The sequence below is a fragment of the Solea solea genome, chromosome 18, assembly GCF_958295425.1.
Source record: "Solea solea chromosome 18, fSolSol10.1, whole genome shotgun sequence".
Lineage (NCBI taxonomy): Eukaryota > Metazoa > Chordata > Actinopteri > Pleuronectiformes > Soleidae > Solea > Solea solea.
In genome coordinates, this window is record NC_081151.1 from 7,293,245 (window position 1) to 7,314,492 (window position 21,248).

The following is a 21,248-nucleotide window of genomic DNA, read 5'->3' on the forward strand; positions in this document are numbered from 1 at the left end:
AGACACACAGATGGAAATTAAAACAGAAGAGACACGCCACAGTAATAGTGGAATCTTTTCATTAGCGACAGGTGAAAATGCCAATTAAGAGGCGAGAGTGTTTGTGTGCGTCACCGTTAATTCACTTCTTATCCTGAAACACTTAGCGGGAAAATTTATAAGTCAGCGGCATAAAGATGCACGTCTCTGTGCGTGGCCTTACCGAGCTGTGGCCCCCTGTGGTGATGCTGCACACGCGAAGGCGGTAGAAGGTCCCAGGTGTCAGGCGCTCGCACATGCACTCTGTCGCTGGACCACTATACGCTACCTCCCACTGGCTCGCTGTACAAACAAGCAAATACGTAACAAAAGCATGAGTACACATGACAAACGCAAGCCATAGTGTACAGCCTTCAACATAACATGCTGTACATTTGCTTTTTACAAATTCGGGAAACATCCATACGACAATACCATCTGCCGTTGAACATTTCAGCTCAGTATTAGAAGTAATCTGGAGCCATGATCCACATAATGTGTAAGTAAAAGTACTGGTCTAAAAATGTACTGCAATGCAATGAGTAAAGGTTACTTTGTTACCTTTTTATCAAGGTTGAGGTTCTTTCTTGTGTCGTGTCTCACATGGATTGTTTTTAATTAAATGCAAACCTTTACATATTAAAGTGCTGACAAAAATAAAATATGTAAACACAAATAATGGATCAGTCAAAATGGGTCAACGGTCACACATGCTTTAACTTTCTCTCTCACTCCCTAATTAGGGCCAATTCACCTGTCATCACTGTGACCTGTCCTCACCGTTCACCCGTCCTCATCATTCACCTGTCCTCCTCACCATTCACCTGTCCTCCTCATCATTCACCTGTCCTCATCACCATTCACCTGTCCTCCTCATCATTCACCTGTCCACCTCATTCACCTGTCCTCATCATCATTCACCTGTGCTCCTCGTCATTCACCTATCCTCCTCATTCACCTGTCCTCCTCACCATTCAACTGTCCTCCTCATCATTCACCTGCTCTGATCATTCACCTGTCCTAATCATTCACCTGTCCTCATCATCATTCACCTGTCCTAACCATTCAACTGTCCTCCTCATCATTCACCCGTCCTCCTCATCATTCATTCACCTGTCATAATCATTCACCTGTCCTCCTCATCATTCACCCGTCTTCATCATTCACCTGTCCTCCTCATCATTCACCTGTCCTCATCTTTCACCTGTCCAACTTTTTTTTAACTCAATAACGGATGTGACTAAAACGAAAAAGTACAAGTACACAAAAAAATACTCAATAATCACAGTAACATGAAATAAAAATACTGTAATTTGTTACTTTCCACCAGGTCTTTTTAAACAAAAATGAAGTATTGTGGATGAAGCCTCTGGGAAAAGTCATCCAGAGCGACAACCATGCACACACGGAATAATAAAAAAAAAATCACGAATCACAGAATCCATGATGAGATGAGATGAGTCAGGGTAATCGTGTGTGCGGTTAACACTGCACCCACGAGTAGAACTTTAGAGTGCAGAGAAGGTAAAAGGGTGCAGAGCAGCAGTAGGAGGCAAGATAGAGACAAACACACCGATGATAGAGGAGAGGCTAATTATGTTTGACTAAAATGTGCTTGTTAGTCCTCCTCCTGCCACTCAATTTGCTGGGCAATAATAAAAAATTCGCCAGACAAGTGGCTTTGGCCAAAACATTATAGCACAAGAATGAAGATGATTTTTGACCTTTTAGATACAAAAAGTCATCACTTCACGCTTTTATCTTTTTTTACACATTCGCTTGAAAAAATGTTCATAATAAGGGCAGTAATTCGTCAGTAATGGCCGTGCGAGGGACGCTGACCTTTGACAGGCAAAATGAGTGTGTATGCTAAATGTGAAGCTGTCCTGAATGAATTTAATCATTCTAAATATTCAATGATCTCTACCGCATACCATTAAAGGGACGCATGGGGAGCTGGAGCCAGTGGAAGGTAAAATTCGGCGGCCAGGATTCAGTTAACCTAAATCTAATCTACATGTCTTGGACTAACCCCAAATAAAAAGACAGAAAACGTCCACTAAAACAATCAGGGACCAGGAGTCATCACTGAAAGAGCTTTTGAGCCTGTTAAAGACATTATCATATAAAATACATAAACAGATTCCAACTCGTTCTCACGTCCTTTCTCTTTCTGCTGTATATGAACAGAACAAACCATGGTAGTGTGGGTCTGAGGAAGTCCAAGCAACACTGTGTGCTGGAGTGATTTAATTTTGAACGGATGTGATTCTTCTTAATGGAGTAAGTGAGAGGAAATGGACAATAACTGAGAGGACAATAACTGAGCGAACAATAACGAGGGAGAGAATACAGAAGGTGCTTTGCTATATAAAAACAAACAAACAAAAAAAATGAAAATCGTACCTTCAGTGCAGCCCTCTGAGATCTCCAACAGGTACGTGAGAGTCTCTGAGCCACCGTTGTCCTGCGGAGGATCTGTCGGAGCAATCGATAGGTTGATTTTAGTTTGAGAGAAAGATCACATTTCTATATATTCTTTATGAATTAAGAAAAAGAGATGACTAAATCTATCAAAACGAAAGATAATTCATGTGGGATAGTGCATTCGTAAATCATTAGCAAAGCCATCAATCCCGAACACACGTCACATTATTTCACAATAAAAGTGCCGAGGGCACAACTATTGATGCATTAAACATTCTTGGCTGTTCTCAGCAATGTTGTCATAAAGCAAGACTAAACCGCAGAATTAGAGGTGTGTTGTTTAGCAAACTCGTGTTTTATAGTGTCATCACAGCGCTGATTAAAAACTGCAGCTCAGGCGGACTTTGATGATCACACCGCAGAGGCAACAGTTTGTCAAAGATTTCCCCATCTTTAATTATAACATTGCCTCTGGTAAACGCTCGGCTGAATTATTTGATCAGTTTTTTTTCTCTGCTGAAAATGTAGGTCAGAGAGTAACATCATCCACATTGTACACCGATCCTAAAACCAGAAAATCTTTATCTCGCTCTGTTGCAGGAAGCCAGCAAATCAGCATCTTTGTCACCAGACAGGAGAGAGTTGTAAAAAATGCCGTTTCCATTTTTTGGCCTCTTTTTGGACCTTGAGACAAAGGCTCAAGCAAATGTTATTTTAAATATGTTTTATACCGTTCAAATTTTCAAATTTAACACGCAAAATCTGGTGTTTTTTTCGTTTCAAATTGTTAATACACCATTTTAACATGCAGTAATGTGTAAATAACTGCCAGAGGTTCAAAGTTTTTTTGGAAAAATGTTGTGGCCCTTTTATGGTTAAAATAAGTTTAAAAAAAAAGACATTTTGAGGCTTAGGTGTTAAAGGAATAATTCACCTATTTGCATTTAGCTTTGTATTACTGGAGTAGGGGTATTATTTTTGAAAAATTGCACCTCAGTTTCCCCTGAGTCGAGAAATATCTTGGTCCTGTTAGCATAACTGTATTCCTTTAAGAATAAGGGCTAAATCTGTAAGAATGAGCCCTAATTTAAAGAACATGAAAGGTGTGTAACAGTGTCTCCGTTTACCCCATCTGACAGTGAATCCGTAGGGCGTCGCTGCAGTGACACAGGGTGTAGACGGAGGTCCTGGTTTGTCAGGATTGGTGGTGCACACCAGCACTTCGCTGGGACTGCTCTTCCCCTCCATGTTTGACGCCATGAGCTGCACAGAGGGAAATGGAACGGTGTAAAATAAACCAGAAGGAGAGAAAGACGTGGACAGCCTAAAAAGACTCAGAGTGAGCTTCCTCAGTGAAAACCTAGAAACCTCTTACAGAGCAAATTAATTGTCCTGCCTAATGGAGCCATTACTCTCTTCTCCTCCACCTGTGGCTCTCCGGGCACTTCCACCTTCCACCTATCAATTTAGTCATCCAACGGAGAAAAACAAAACGTGCTTTCTTTTCAAACGTCCATAGCGGACATGCGTTAAGCTTTTGTGATTAAGACACATTCAAACACTCACACATGTCCCCCATCAGTACATTTTGTCTCACAATGTCCTCTCATTATGAGGAGCTGTCACAGCTCTCAGAAGAAGCAAAGCGGGATTATCCCTTCTGTAAGTGGCTTGGTGAATTGCCTGCTCTTTAAAATTGTGGCCAATTCTCTGCCGGTAAAAGTATTCCTCTCTAGTTTGTAACGTTAGAGCCACCTGGAAGTAGGTTGGTATCCTTGGAGACGCCTCACGGACTAGAAACTGATGAAGCGAGAACATTTGAGGAGAAGCAATCATGATTCTCCTCCAAAACTACACCAGATGTCAAACGAAACTTAATGTAAACCCACTAAGTCTCGATAAATTAATTAGGATACCACACACAAAGTATATTCTTTTGGCAGTTTGCCTTTATATAATAGTAGTGATCGCTGCTGAGACCTACAATAACCCCTCCCCCTGTCCCTGACATGCAACTGTCACCATGGTTACTGCTTATTCTTCCTGTTTACAGACACGTGCAGTAGAAATGGCAGTCAATACAACTGTACTGTGCTTAACAAATGAATTAGACATCACACAATGTAAGGTTTATGCCACAGCTGACCCTAAATTAACAGCATTGATAATTATTTAAATACTTTTTTGTTTCTATAATATGTATGTAGATATTTTTAATGCTAAAATATAACTTTTATTGTTATCCATGAATTTTCAAATGTACTGTTTTACAAAAAATTATGCTACACATGCACTAGCTTGATAAAACCCGACCAAAATCTAATTTTAAATGCAAAATAGAGCATACTAAGTGGTCTGTAAAGTAGGAGTGGGAAGAGAGTTGTATTAAACTCGTTTTCGGTCAAAATCAACAGGACGTAAACCTAAAAAAACAAACAAAAACAATACACAGCTCTATCATAATAATTAATACCCTTTGGATACAACGACAATTTAACACAAAAACGCAAATTTAACTGACATCCTGACATTACTTACCCTGAATTTATACTGTGTGCTCCTCTTCAGGCCTTGTACAGTACAAGTCAAGTTTTCTCCAGTGTACTTTGGATGAAAGTCTGCTCCCTGTGAGACAAACACTGTCAGTTATCTGTGTTGCACCACAATGCTGCTTTCATCACCATCACTTTGTCAACATGGATGAAATAAACGCTGATGTTGTGTAAGTGTAAGATTTGTTTTTGCAGTGAGTGCATTATGTGGGCAATTTTGAAATGTTTTGTCGTAATCCAGTTTTCAAAAGTGCGTCATTAAAGTACATTTTTCTCTTTCTACTAGTCCTGGGGGATTTGACAGACTGAAAGCACGGAGCTCCAAGACGTAATAAAAACAGGGGAAAAAAACAAATTAAGGTCTCATGTTTAGTCTGATGGACGACACAGTTCCTGCTCAGTTTTACAATCAATGAGTGCGGTTTTTAGTGTGTGACGGTAAACAAGCTCTACACTTTCAGCAACACTTTACACTACAGTACAATGACATGTTGTGTTCCTAATGGGTTGGTAATAACAATGGGAAATGTGTGTGAGACATAAAGGAGGATGAAAAATTTAAATGAAAATAAACTGATCATTTACAAGCTGTTATCAAAATATTACTCTTAAAATAACTATTACCATTGTACCGAAGAGTATTAGGGCTACATGTAAAAAAAACCCAGCATGAATTATGAGATTTAAATCAGAATTCAGAGACTAAAGTCAGAATTTTGAGAAAAAAAGTCAGAATTCTGACTTTAAGAGTATTAAGGCCATAGATCAAGTCTGAATTATGGTGGTTGTGTGTGTGTGGTACTAACGCTGTTGTCCTCCTGGATCTCAAGAATGTATTTGAGCTGCTCCTCACTGGGACTGCCCTCAGGTCGCCCCCACTCCAAGGTCACCCAGGAAACCCCAGCCCTGACCAGCCGCGGTGCCAGGGGCAGAGCAGGCAGGGTACCCATGGTGTAAAACACCACCTCTGTGCTGAAGCCACTGCATGACACATAACAAAAAAAACAAAAACACATTTAGTTTGATTCAAAATGCTGATGTTTCTATTTGAAATGTGGAATGTTGAGGACAGCAGTGGCAGAGACATAAAAGAGAGCAATGAGAGGAGGAAGACATAAGGATGCACTCCAGTATACATGTCAGAAACCAGACAGACAATTTGGGAGGGGGTTGATTTGTGAGTCGCAGGCAGACAAATGACTTAAAAACACAAGCACCTTCAGAGGTTTGAGATGCTGTAAATCTTTTTAAGCATGAAGAAGAAAGTAACCGAAATCCTGTGCGTAAGCGTATGTTTGTCCACGGCTTTAAACCGGAGTTCATATCACCTCCACCTAACTCCAGATTCCCTCTATCACCACCTCCAATTTCCCCTATCATGGTGAGATCCACCCCGCTATTATGACCAGATGAAAGAACAAGGGAGGGAGATGGAGAGTAATGCTATACTGTGGGTGTCATTTACACATTTTGCTCAGTATCCATGGTTACCAAAAAAATATAGCTGAACACCCAACAGGTGTTTTTCAATAAAAAAAAAACAAAACATTCTCCTACTGTATGTGAACAAGGACATTGGAGGGAATCTGTGTTTGTTGACTCAGAAATAAAGACAACATACTAGGGCTGTCGAATATATATATGCCCATCCACGTGTGAAAAACAAAATGCTTTGCTCGCGTACGACCCCTCGCATAACAATAAAGTTTTCTGATTCACAACAATCTCACGCTCAGTTAGACGGCGACAGCGATTAAAACACCCACGAAGGTCACCCTTCCTGACCGTCTAAAAAAGCCATGTGTGGAAAGTTTTTGGCTTTATGTCAACAAACTGAAAAATTAAATAAAATAAAGATATCACTCAACAACAAGCAACATTATGGGACACCTGCCAACGCCGCACCCTGGCAAACTAGTGGAGTTTAAAGGAAGACTTCACGATTAGCATTTAGCTTTGTATTACTAGAATAGGGCTAGCATCCCATTCCCAACCTCAATTTCCCCTGAGTTGAGAAATATCTTCATTATTTTCTTTGTTACGTGCCCACCAGTGACACTTGGTCCTGTTAGCGTAACTGTTAGCAAAGATGGTGGACAGTCACATTTCAGCAGGGCCTGCCGAAAAGTGACTGCACCCTATAACTCTGGATTGTTAGGGCTTACATTCTCTGTATTTTCAGCATTAGCAGTAGAGGAAAGCAGGTGCATGTACAGTGAATTTGGTCAATATCGTTCCTTGCAATAAAGAGTTATAGGGTGCAGTCACTTTTCGGCAGGGCAAGGCACCACAAGAATGAAGCTATTTCTCGACTCAGGGGAAACTAAGGTTGGGAAGCACAAGTTTTCAAAAATACTACCCCTATTCTAGTAATACAAAGCTAAATGCTAATTGGTGAAGTTTGCCTTTAAGTCAGAGCAGGCAAGACTTACGTATTTTTTGCCTCCCTCCACATCGCGGTGGTTTACAGCTGCTCGTCAGAATGCTATTACAGACAACCGATGAACATCTCCCAGGGGTCCGGTTTCATAGACTTCATCCAAGAGCTTGAGCCAAGGTGCACGGTTCTTAGCCGCGCGACTATCCGCGACAGAGTTGCCACGGAGGCATACGCGACGATCACCGCACATTTCATAGACATAGATATAATTCTCAAAACGACGGAAGCTCAGACGAGCCACACGGCCGAAAACGACACACTCGCTAATTATATTAACTCCGTCGAGAGGCCCCTGCAGGCCGCCAGTGTCCCACGCATGGCCCAGTGGACAGAACATATAACAACCACATGATATTAAGTTCAAATGTTTTAAAATTCGAATGTAATTTTAATATTAAAAATAGAATGGAAAATGAAATGGAATTCGAATGGGATTATAGAGGAAAATTGACATACCTTGTGCCAATGTCGTTGTGTGCAGCCACTCTGAACGTGTAGCCACAGGCAGGAAACAGTCGTGTCAGCTTACAGTGTCTCTGGCTCCCAAAGTAACAATCTCTGAAAACACTGTTCTTCTTTCCCTGCGCAGGACGGGAGGACATGGTGTGTGAGATAGCACGAGATTAATTGCAGTGAGAGATGAAAGAAAAACAAATGTAAGGGTGAAAAAGTATTCCGGTAAATGTGAGCATAAGAGAAGTGTTAAAATATAATTTACAGAAGCTCAATATTGATGTCGGCATAAGTGCTATTAAAAAACAAAACAAAACAACAAACGGATGTTCATGACATCAAGAGGGAGACTTACCTCATCCCACTCAAGCAGGTAGTTTGTGATTTTGGATCCATTGTCGCCAGGAGGCTGTGAATGACAGGGAAATGCACCGCACAAAGGAAAGAGACAAGAGAGAGAGCGAAGGGGGAGAGATTAGCCAAGGATAAAAGACAGTGAGACAGACAAAATACCTGCCGTGTTCTTGTGATTGACCTAATATCCTGTCTGGGTGACTGATAAAAGTTGCTGCCGTGGAAAAGAGAGGGCGCAGGGATGTGCACCGACGGCAAGAATGTCCGTCTATTAGAAGCAGCTGGATTATTTGAGTCAAAGTAGAAGATGAAGCAGTGTACACAGTGTAAACCTTAAATGATAAAATCATTACACTTCATTTTGTGTACAATCACCCGTTAGTATGAATTGTTGTTTTTCATTACTCCAGAATTAGCTCTGCCATTTTGGACCGCCATGTTTTTACAGTAGTGCACAATGGACAAACTCAACATTTTTGAGTGTAATGCTAACTGAAGGCTACATGAGTTCTCAAACTCACTTGAGGTGAGGGCTATTTGCCAGCAACACGGAACTTCACTGAGAAATGTTGCTATATTTCACACAAATATCAACATTAATGTGGACAAGGTGGAAATAGTTTCTTTCCTGTAGAAATAAAGTGTCAGACTTTGTGGATGCAGGCAAATTGGACGATACATTAAAAAAAAAAAAAATACTGTTAGGGTGGTGGTAGTAGAAGTGTAAATGTGTCATCCAAAAATGAAATCATTGGAATGGAAGTGCTTTCTCAGCAGCCTTCAGGATGAAGCACCGGTGCCCGTACCTTCCACTGTAAGGTGAGGGTGCTCTTGGTGCGGTGGGAGAGTTTCGGGGGTAACGGGACGTCAGGAACGCTGCAGTGTGTGGTGAACGAGCCGGCCTCTGAACATGAGCCTCGCACCGAGTTGTACATGGCTGAGACCCTGAGGAAAACACACACACACAGGCACAGAAATTGCATTAAAAATGACAACACAGGGAGAGCAGACAATGTACAGACGGTGTATGATCCTGCAGGTCCTTACCGTACGTGGTAGTCTGTTGTCGGCCTTAGGTCTTTGAGATGGTACTCCAGTTCTTCGCCACTAAATCACACACATACACACACACAAGAGTCACAAGTGTTCACCGGACTTACACCGTATGCCGTGTTTGTAGACAGTGACGTCGTCGTCTTTTAAGAGCGATTTCCCCCCACCTGTATATGATGCGATACTTTCCATCTCGTCCCTTATCGGAGAGGGAGACCTCATAGGAGCAGGACACGGGCATCCCGTTAGTATGCCTGTTCACCAGCCCTGCCGGGGGGGCCCAGGAAAGCCGCGCAGCCCGCGCCTGCACATTGGACACCTGTGAGACACATAAATATACAGTATATAAGTTCATATGCCTCTCCTCTGTCGTCCCCCATTTTTCCTTTCACCGCAACCTGTCGAGGCACATGGCCGCACATCTTTGAGTCTGGTCCTGTACATATATTATACATAAACTATGAGCTCAAAATATAATAAGTATACAATTAAAGGATCCCTTTCTGTCAAGAGAACAATCTTTTCCTGAGTTAGAAAATATTATATCTGTATAAATAACAAGATGGAGGAATTTATAACAAACAACTACTAATGCGTGAAGTTCATTTCGATGTGAAGTTATCATAATTATGATGTAACTGAATTGTAGTGTAAACGCTGATAATTTAATGCCCGATTTGGCTCTTCAATCTAGCTTACAAAGAAAGAAAGAAAACATGAACCTCCATGTTATTTAAATGTGTGTCTGTCTGTGTGTCTGCCTGCAAGTATGCACATGTTTACGGGACTTTCAGCTGCAACGCGCGGCGGTGGAGCCAATTTAGCGGTGATTTAGCACAGTCTGCTGCAATTCTGCAATTTCCAAACTCCAGATTCCCCTGAATAGGCGACAAATGTGCCTCGAGGGCAGCGCAAACCACAAACCATGCCCAGACTGTCTGTGAGGAAGAGCAGCAGACAGACAGAAAGACAGGAAGCCATGTTGAGACATTTCATCTCATCCAGGATTGTGATGATTAGGTTTTTTCAATCACTGTGTCAATATAATTGCGAACATCTGCGTCTTCAAAAATATTCTGCATTTTTTAACACCAGTTGTGTCCATCACTTTGCCTGTGGACACAAAGATGAATGATGTGCAAAGACGGAGAGAAACGATTAAGTTTTAAAAAACGCTGAAGGATGAAATGCACCATTAACATTTGTCACCTTGTCTTCTGACCCTGACAGAAAGTCTGTTTATTACCAACGTTAAGATTTCTCTGACAAGACTGGCCTATAAATGCCACCGAATAAAGAGGTATTCAACATCGAGTGTGGTCTGATTGATGTCACATTGAGTCCTTGTCCTCTCTATTCCACAGTTTTGCAAGAAAATAACTGAATAACTGTCTGATTGCGCCTTTCACTTAATCTCGGTCGGTCACACATTTATTTTTTTTTATCAAGGGCTGCTTTTGTGAAAACAAACACAAAAGTCAGACCAATCACAGTAGGATTTGTGTGAAATATTAAACAAAGGCAGCACTCGCGATGACACCCAGTCTAGAAGAGAAACCAGACATTTTCATTTTTAGTTTCATTTTGCAACTAGTGGAGTCGCCCTCTGGCGGCTAGTTGCTACTTCCGTTTTATGTCCCCTCATTTTTCAAAGGCTACATCCAATTTAATATTCAGTCTGTGGTTAGTTTGTCTTTATACTTTATTAATTGTGTCGTGCGCTTCCTTTAACCTGCCCAGCACAGCTAACGGTGACATTAACACAAAATAATGACTCGGGCTCGAAGGTTAATATCCTTTTCGAGGAACAGCTTTTAATTCCGACGTAATTTGAAAGAAGACGTCTTCCTTCATTCAGCGGCTCTGCATGGGAATAGAAACGTTAGCGCCGTCTAACAAAGCGTCCTTGAACGGAAGAAAGAAAGAAACACGGTCTGCTTATATCTCCTATAGTCTCCCATCGCTCCTCATACAGCTGAAGCAGACGCACAGTATCGACGTGAGAACAAGGTAACATTGTGAACATTGTTAAAATGAACAATTCTCTCATATGAGCTCTGCCTCTGCAACACCTGCTGCCACGTCTGTCCGGCAGTTCTGCTGCACACAGCCCACACCACCACCACGGCGTCTGATATAAATACATTATAGTATGATCAGAGGAGAGTTGAATTGAAGTATAATGACAGTGAGAAACATCTTTAAATTGCCATATCCCCACTTAATCATCTTCTTCTCTTTCCCCTCCCAGTATCAGCCACAATAAAATGGATTAACTGCTGAATCAGTGTTAAGGTCATCTGAGGTAAATTACCATGTACTAATGTACTAATGATGCCTCCCTGTCTCCTTCCACTTCCCATAATCACTGTGCCCTCGATCAGAGGAATCAATTGATCAGACATCTTTAATCACTGGCGAGAGCATTTCCTTTGTGGTTAAACCAGCTCATTCATTCACATCACTCCTGAGGGAGGGAGGGATTAGCACCAGTTACACCACAGTGTTTTTTCATGATGGCAAGAGAGCAGATCCTGCCTTGGATGAGCAGATGCTGCCCTCGTGTGGCCAGCTGAGAGCACAGCTTATTTAATCAAAGTGAGAAGAACGTGTGTGTGCATGTGTTTGAGTCTGCTTTTTATGTTAATGACAAAGACGGGATGGAAATAAGGGGAAAGAAATAAAAGCTCTAGCCAGCTATGACTACACCAGTGTGTGTGTGTGTGTGTGTGCTGTTGTGGGAGGAAATGCCAACCTGTGGTTTGTCGATTGTAGACAGCATATCTTGGACACGCTTCCCCTCTGAATCATGATCTGAGGAGATAGAAACAAAAGGAAGACAAGGTGATTATCAAAAATTAATTACAAGAGGCACGTCTAGTGTTACAAAGAAAAAAGACAGACACTGTGTGTGTGTGTGTGTGTGTGTGTGTGTGAGACAGATGGAAATCACAAGGGCTTTTCTGTCACAGGTCAGCTCATACCTGCTGTCTGTGCGCATATTTCTAACATGTCTGAATTTGATTCTGCCTGTAGCCTGTTTTTTCCTTTGAACAATAAGAAGGGAAAGATTCATCATCGCAAGGTTTCAAAACAGATGCACATTAACAATTTTTTGGCGGCGCTGCAACAAAAAAAGCAGCTGATTGACGAGGAGAGGTTTCTCAATTCCCACGAGCCGTGCGATTGTGATATCTACAAATCTAGGCTCGTTATTGGCCATGGTCGGCCAAGCGCTGCGCGCGGATTGGGTAAATTGTTGGGAGGCCCGACCCCGACATCGACGCTCTAATGATGCCTAATATTGTCCGTGAAAAACACACTCGACTAGTGACTGAGTCATGTGGATAAAAAAAGAACCAAAATAAAGTAAAAGCAGACCTAAATGATGTACTTGTCTAATGGAGTGTGACATAACACATTTTTCTTTTCAGGATCTCATCACCTTTATTTTATCAGACCGTAGGAGGATGGCACTTAGAGTTTTCAACCCACTACCTCTTCACCTGCAGAAATTGTTTACAGACTAAGTGGGAATTAATTAATCCACTTTCTTTTCTTTTCAAATCTCTTAAGATCTTATTAAGCAAAAACGGCCATTAAATGTTCAGTTTTACTAATTTTCCTCTTAAAAATTAAAAATCCACAGTTATAAACTACCTGAGGCCTGGTTTGTTTTCTTTGAATTTTATTTTTTATAATGACTATTAATCGCACATAGATGCAGCAGAAACATTCATATGAAGGTCACTTGCATTAGGTCACATTATTTGCCGTCATATGATGAGAAGCAAGATGTTTCTTTGTTTATTTGAAGTCTAACAGCTCCATGTGTTAGGAGATGCTGAACAGGCTCTGTCGCATAAACACACTCAGGAAAACACACACCTATGCACAAGTCCGGTCTAAAGAGAGACATGGATGTGATTTAGTAGACCCTCGGGCTGTTGTGAAGGAAAACGTGTGCGTGTGTGTGATGGATGATTTTCCTGCTTCCTATGATCCCTGCATTTGAGATCTTTCTAACTGGAGGAGGTCTGCTTTATTCATCTGAATGTGACCACTGTAAATCACAAAGGACTGAGTGTGTGTGTGTGTGTGTGTGTGTGTGTACAAAAAAACCCCCAAAACGTCCAATGTGGGACATTTTGTCTGGGCCCCACAACTTTAAAGTGCTTTTTCAGGGTTAAGACCTGGTTTTAGGCACTTGGTTGTGACTAAAGTGTACAGTTTAAAATAATATTAGTAATATATAATGAATGCTGCCATGTTAATGTATGAAGATTGTGACAAAGTAAGTTAGGGGAACATTCTGGGAGAGAACATTCTCTAAAGGTTGTGACAAAGTAATGTTCTGGGAACCAAAAAATAACGTTCTCTGAAGGTTGTGACGAAGTAACTTTGTGGGAACAGAAAGAGAACATTCTTTCAAGGTTGTACGAAGGTTGTGACAAAGTAACGTTAGGCGAACATTCTGGGAATCTGCAGAGAACATTCTATAAAGGTTGTATGAAGGTTGTGACAAAGTAACATTCTGGGAAAGTTCAGGGGAAACAAATGTGCAACCAGAAACTTAAACGTTAGGAAACCTTTCCATATCAATCATAGGAGAACCTAGGGGGGAAACCTTCAGGGAACGTTCCCGCAAACAAAACGTAACGTTTCCAAAATGTTCTGGGAACCGAAAATTGTTAGCTGGTGAAAATTTAAAAAAAAGTTTGTGTGTGCGTGAGCAATACTTTGTTGGATGAGTGTGAGTCTAAGTACCAAAAATCACAAGCTGCAACATACCTATATATATATGTATATATATATATATATATATATACATATATATATATACCCAGAATACACACACACACAGCATATTTGTATAGAAAGCCGTTTGTGTGTCAAACATCACTGTACACACTTAAGAGCAAGTGCTGAATGAAGTGTGTTTGTAGCTAAGTCCCTTTGACAGGTTCCGTGGAGGAGAGGGCCTTACTGTGCCTGGGGGTATACTTATGAGTCATGGCAACAGTGATGTCATGGAAGCACAGCCTCAACCTGACCTCTGCGTGTGCGCATGTGTATGTGGATATTAGGAGAATTGGTGTGTCTCACTATCAGGTTACAGGAGATTGGTGATGGGTAAGGAGGATAGTTAAGCTCCTGTGTGTGTGTGTTGGGGTTGGAAGAGTTCAACAGGTGAAGTACACATTCTGCATCACTGCCAGACACTGGCTCACTACAGCCCCTTTTGTCTCCCCTTTTGTCTCAAAAACACATGTGCCCTTTCATCTCTTTGGACCAAACTGGGCTTTCCTCTTTTATGGAATAAAAAAGTGCACCCAGGCTCAAAGCTTCAGACATGAACAGCTCCATCAGCCATTAAGCTGACCCTAACTTACTCTCCCCACGGATCACGGCTGAGTGAAAAAGAAGAATACGGCCCGTTTATGGTGCTGCACTCCTGTAGCTACTGCAGCGCAGAAAAAAAAGTTGGAGTTCCATTACAGCATCACTGCAGCTGTCACGTTCAGCAAACAACAGATGTTAGGAAATCAAGCAATAACCAAGCGTGATGAAGGACATTTCTTCACCATTTCTAATGGGAATGGCAGGATTTCATCTTTGCTTTCTTGATTTAAGTTTAGAGAAAAGAAAAATCAAATCTTGTTGTTGTATTTGTTCTCTAGTAATGATACTGTTTAAGAAATGTATTAGCTTTTGGAAAAGAAACATGTATTCTGTGTATAATATCTTTTGCTTTAAATTAGATTAATTACAGTATAACCAGTGAAACACTGTGTTAGTTAAATGACATTACTGGTGTTACTGGAAAACAGTCAGTCAAGCTACTACACTGTTAAATTAAATTAAATTCCTGTCGTTGTCCCAGTATACAAGAACGGGTGGGGAATTGATTTATTGAATGAAGTGTGTCAGCCTCCGCGACAAAAGGGGGCAGTAAACCAACTCTCAGGTTGTTACTATTGGGTGGTTAAGCTGTTGGCTAACTGTTAGCATACATGTAAAGTGCTATTCCCACCATCCACAAACTAAAATATTCTACTCTTTAAGCTGCCAGAGCATAAAATTGGTCTCTAATCCGGTGGGTACATCCAACAACAAATGAATTTCGCCATGTTTTTGTCACTGCTGTCTGATTCTTATATTATTTCCTGGTATTGGCTAAGGGTTGCAACTGTGGCACTGTCCGGTGTCCACAGAGACATTCAATTTAGTACATTTCCAGTCTAGTGGAAAACACAATAATTAGTTATTTTCTAATGTCATGTTAGCATAGATTGTATTCCATTTGTAGATGCTTGCTGTTTAAAGCTTAGGTTCCTGTCCATTGCAGCTGTTAGCATTCCCTCTCACTTACCTCATGGAGGTTTATGGACAACAAACAGTCGAACTTCATGAGCAGAGAGAACAGCCTCTTTAAATTCTTAAAGGAAATACTAAATTACTATACTAATACTTAGAATAGAGGTAGTATTTTTTGAAAAATTGTGCTTCCCAACCTCAGTTTACAGTGTCTTCATTCTTTTCATGGTTTCGTGCCCACCGGTGACACTTGGTCCCGTTAGCCTAACTGTTAGCAAAGATGGCGGACACTGTTTACATTCTGGGAATGAGGTCCCGTCCCCCCTATGACTGGGTCTAAAAAGTGCGTTGCAGTTTCAAGGCTTGGACCAAAAGAATGAAGATATTTCTCAGTGGAAACTGAGGTTGGGAAGCAGAATTTTTCAAAAATAATACCCCTATTCTAGTAATACAACGCTAAGTGCAAATCAGTGAAGTAACAGTGAAGTATCACAGATCAGTTATAGCCGTCAGAGTAAAGAGCGACTTAATGTGCACTTTAACGATAATATTTCAGTGCAGCAGGGTTAACTTTATAAACTAATATTTCATGTTCAAAATCATTGCTTCTGTCAGGCTGAACACAGACCTACATCTCTGTGAAAGTTACAGCCCCTAACATTTCTACACTGAATGATATTTTTGTTCTCAACACAATGAAAAAGGGTCGGCGAAAGCCACAAACTCAAACTGTGAGAGGAGAAAGACATGTATTCAAGATGTCAGGCGACTGATAATAAAGTTTGAAAAAGCTCAGCATTCCGACTCGCTGTGGTGGATGAATCCAGCTGTTAAAGTGTTTATTTCAGGAGAAGAACCACATAGAGCTGATGCTGAAACTGAATCTCTTCCCAGTTCCACAAACGCACACAGAGACACACACTCGCTCCTCTGTCCTCATTGTCCCTCACCTCGTCTCTTTTCTGTTTATGTGCTGCCCACGCACCATCACTTCCTCTCCTTGTCTGACCTCACATCCTGTCTGTGTCTCACTGCCTGTGTTTGATTACCGAGGACAGCCAGACGGAGCGAGGGAGCACAACGGGCAGGAGGAAAACAAGAGGAATGAGGAACTGGGGAAGGGGGAGCAACAGGCTAAGCCAAACACAGACAAGAGGGGGATTCAGAGGAAGAAAGATAGACACTGAAGGACAAACTGCAGAGCAAAAGAAAGGACAGGCAATGAGTCTGGGCAAGAGATTAAGGTATAAATACATAAGGACATTGACAGACAAAAAGGGAGCTAGGAATCAACAGAGAGGAGAGAGGACGGGGTGAAAGGCGAGAGGAAGGAGAGGGCTTAGAAAGATGTGAGGCAAGGATTATACAACTTAAAATGACATCATCAGAGGGCGCACACCACGGATCTCAGTGTAGGTGAGGAGTGAAAAGTCACACTGCCTTCAGGAGTCACAAAAGACACCGATTACAAACACAGGTTGGTTATATACAGTATAGAATTTTTTTTTTTTACATCAGAAATGCTGTCGAGCCATAATTGATAACACTTTAATGTCTACATGTGATGCACAGAGCTGATTATTTTTTCTTAAAACTGTTCCTTTAACTGCAAACTGTTTTTATTAAGTTTAAAAATGAGGTGGGGTTAACCTGGACTCACTATTTTAAAAACTGGGACTGGAAACTAGAATTCTCAGCCACTGACATCCTGCAACTTACAGTCACCCAGAAATAGTGTACATAAAAAAAAAAAAATAAATAATGAAATAAGATATCTGAAATAACTTGGATTCTGGATTCTCTGCAGGGCCACATTCACCTAAATACTTCCCAGAGCACGTTCCATTCCTGAAACATGAATCTCTATAAAAAGATCACACAACCCCACACACTTCAAAATTAATGGCATCACTTTTTGCAAAAAAAAAAGAAAGAAAAAAAGTGCAACAGTAAAAATGAGTCACTTTGACATTGAGGAGGTTGCATTCCTCCTGCATTACAGCCTGTGGTTCTTAGACACAGTCTGTCTGCACTGGGCCAGAAAAAGACCTTTGAGGCCTGGAAAAGAAATGTGAAAAATGTGGCAACGGTCGCTCTCTGCCTCCACAAAACACACACTCTTGTTCAGCATTGTTAGCGGGGACATGCTGTAGCCCCTTTACCCTCACCACAGCCATCACAACGAAATGTCTTACCCTTAACCTAACCCTCACAACAAACTTATCTTAAAGTCTTATCTTTGAAAAAGCCTTTTTAAGACTTGTGAGGACCGGCCACAAGGTGAAAAATGTCCTCACAAACACAGGTTTGAATCAAAACGTGTCCTCACAGCCTACTACAAACAAACACAGCACTGCACCAAAGGCACAGGGCGTGTGTGTGTGTGTGTGTGTGTGTAGTGCTGAAGGAACAAAGTGAGATATGATACCCATCTTTAGAGGCCTCTAATCAGCGAGTACAAAGCAAAGTGACGAACCCTCAGCTGGGGGAAAGGAAAAAAACAAAAACAGAGACAGAGATGTGGAGATGAGAGGGAGGGCACACACAGAAGTGGACGGAGAGAGGAGAGGAAAAGAGGAAAAGAAAAGGGGCACAGATCTTGAATTCCACACTATTATCATCTGCCACATAGCGAGCATTCCATCTGTTCAACAGCTGGGCTACACACACACACAAACACATAGTGCAACAATTGTTGGGACATGCCTGAAATTGTGGTCGTCATGGTGAAAGTGTGGTTCTCATGGTCAGAGTCCAGATTGTTTATAAAGGGGATTAGAGAGGGGGAGAGACAGAGAGACAGACAGACAGACAGCCTGGCACGGAGACGGAGGAAAGAGGGGCACAAAGACAAAAAACAGAGAGAGAGACGACAGAGGCGCAGGCAGACATGCAAATAGGCAACCAGGTTATTATCATCTTTCTGCAGTTACATGATTTATTGGGATTGACGTCTCCAGGTTAAGCTGGGGGAAAATCAAGTTGCTGCAAGTACGATTTCTGCAGGAGAGACTTGATATTTAAGCAGCTGTCTGAATGTGTGCTCGACAAAGACTGTATCCAGCATTTTTCGCAGTATTAATACACAAATGCATTCACTCAATAACTGGGTTTAACGTGTGCATGGAGACACAGAGACCTTGTGCACTGCAGCTCTCTCTCTCTCTCTCTGCCGAGGACACAGATTAGTGTCTAAACTGCCAAGCAACACATAAACTCACTCCACTTTTCCAAGAAGAGTGCGAGGAGCGCGCACACGTACGCACATGTGTTTGTGCTGCGAACGACACACAGCGACCTGGCCAGGCAGGGAGGGATTATGGGGATGCGTTTCTCAGAAACCCTGACCCCATTCGACCCTGCTCAGCCCAAAAAAGAAAAGAAAAAAAAAGTCTTGAGTTTGAGAGAGAGAGAGAGAGAGACTGCAGAGACTGGAAGACGGAGTGGAGGATGTGTCCACAGTGTGACAGACGGCAGAAGGCAGAGAGGAAGAGGGACAGAGACGTTACAGAGACAAGAATGAATGAAGTAGTTCAACGTTGATTTGATTTTTCTGTCTTGCCAATAGTAAGCCCAGATGAAATTATTTAATATGACATGGACGGTGGCCACAGAGTCTAAATCGGTCTGCCCTGTCATGTGGACAGAGATTTAATGTCCTGTTAGGGAGGCTTTTCCAACCTAAACTACTTGATTTTCTATTTTTATTCCTCGCTTAACGTTTATGATAAGTGATGGCTTTCATCAGACATTCATTTTTGCTGTTCTTTTGTGACAGGGAAACAATGAAACAATGAAATCTTCATTATCTAGGGGAGAAAAAAAACAATCACATCATCTTTGAATAACCATAAAATCTGTTATACACAACTTATACAATGTTTGATTGAATCAAAATTATATGAATTTAAAAAAAAAAATTTGACGGGCAGTAGTTCTTATAGCCAAAATGTGTCAAGTCAGCATTTTAGATTAAATATTGTCATATTCTACAGACTGAAGAAAACACCTTTGTTTCATACAGATCTGCACAAATATCATATTAAATACATATTTATATCAATACATCAACTTATTTACCAAAAGTCAGTGTTAATATCAGACGATACCAAGTGCACCTCTTGCTCCTTATGCGTTCCCTTAGACTTGAGTACCGCGATGCTTGTGTGATGCTGGCTGCCGTGGACATACATTATGAAATAAAGTCAGCAGCAGCTATTTTCTGCCGCCATCATAATCCAAATTGATGAAATATTACTCTTACAATGCCAAGAGATTTACTTTGGCTCCTTTTCCCACCAACTGTGCAGATGTCTGATGGGTTTGTGCATTTCATCTAATGAATGACATTATTTGATTATAACACTGATGAAGCAGCTAAAAGAGCCCGATACTATGTATTTCTGGTGTTAACAGGTGGTGGAGGAGTTTGAAGATTACGTTCGTATCGCAGAGGCTTCTTTGAGCTGAACGGGGGGGGGGGAAGGAGGAACGTCTGCTGTATTCATTGTAACCGGCGAGAACAGCCTCCCCTTCTAATCCCACTAGTCTCGTTACATGATATCAGCGGGAAAGACATTCCACTGCTGGTAAAGCCACCCCTTGTTCTCTTTCCGTTTTCTCCACAGCCACCATTTTGGCCCTTTCACTGCCCAGTTTCTGTCCTACATTCCTCTCCTTCCCTTTTCTCTCGTCTTATCTGCGTCTTGTCTTTCATCTCTCAACATTCCCTGTCCGAGTCCCTTCACTTCACCTCCATCTTGCCCTACGAACATGGCCCTATTTGGATTTGAGGGAAGGGTTTGGAGTTTGGAGTGTTGTGCAGGGGGCTGCTGAGATTATCGCCATGGCAATGCACATCAAAACAGTCCGGGTCAGGAAAGGCTGCGTGTATGTGTGTTACAACAATGACGTCACCAAAACTACAGAGAGAGAAGAGAGTCCTTTGACCGCTGCTGTTGCTCTAAAACTGTCACAAAACTAACTACATTAGTAGAAAAGAATTACACGGACAGAGCGACAGAGCAAAACCCATGTCATGTGACAACAGCATCGATGGATCTGCAGGACCAGCATCTTTTGAAATCACAAAACACAAGTGCCATACACCTCAATTACAATAAACAAACCGTCTCTTTTAACACAGTGAATTGTTTTGTTATCACTAACTGTCTACCTTCAGGACTTTTTATTTATTCATGCATCGTGCCTTTGTATGCACCTTTAAATTATTAAACGCCGCTTCCTTGGAGTGCAGTTTTGTCTGTCATTGAACTATCATATCATATTTGCGTCATTATTTTTCACTTTTTCAGGTAGGCAGGCTTGTCTTTTGGATAATAAAGAAGAGGCATATGTCTGTGGCTGTGTTGGCATAAAGTATTACTACTACTATTATTATTGAGCAATAACAATGAGATATAACTCGTGGAAAAGTTACTTTTCCAGCTCGGGTAACAACAGAATTTGGACAGCGAGCACATAAACACGGCTACTTTTCTTTTATTATTATTATTATTATTATTATTATTATTATTATTAATGATAAAAATTTGATTCAAACTGGCCTGAATTTTAAGTGAAATCTCAGGATTTGGCAGGCATAATTTCTCATTACCGTAACTCCTGAACCG

At 41.4% G+C, this 21,248-nt stretch overlaps 1 protein-coding gene across 2 annotated transcripts in view; it reads right to left on the reverse strand.

Annotated features, from left to right (window-relative positions):
* The window catches only part of fndc3ba (fibronectin type III domain containing 3Ba), a 99,714-nt gene that overhangs the window by 15,658 nt on the left and 62,808 nt on the right, over positions 1–21,248 (reverse strand). For both annotated transcript variants that reach the window (XM_058614730.1, XM_058614731.1), the window contains 11 exons: positions 12,053–12,111; positions 9,465–9,616; positions 9,292–9,351; positions 9,051–9,189; positions 8,246–8,299; positions 7,894–8,018; positions 5,804–5,978; positions 4,984–5,070; positions 3,573–3,708; positions 2,425–2,496; positions 203–321 (listed from right to left, as the gene is read on the reverse strand). In XM_058614730.1, coding sequence (XP_058470713.1) covers positions 203–321; positions 2,425–2,496; positions 3,573–3,708; positions 4,984–5,070; positions 5,804–5,978; positions 7,894–8,018; positions 8,246–8,299; positions 9,051–9,189; positions 9,292–9,351; positions 9,465–9,616; positions 12,053–12,111 — 1,178 coding nt within the window. The remainder of the gene's footprint in view (positions 1–202; positions 322–2,424; positions 2,497–3,572; positions 3,709–4,983; positions 5,071–5,803; positions 5,979–7,893; positions 8,019–8,245; positions 8,300–9,050; positions 9,190–9,291; positions 9,352–9,464; positions 9,617–12,052; positions 12,112–21,248) is intronic.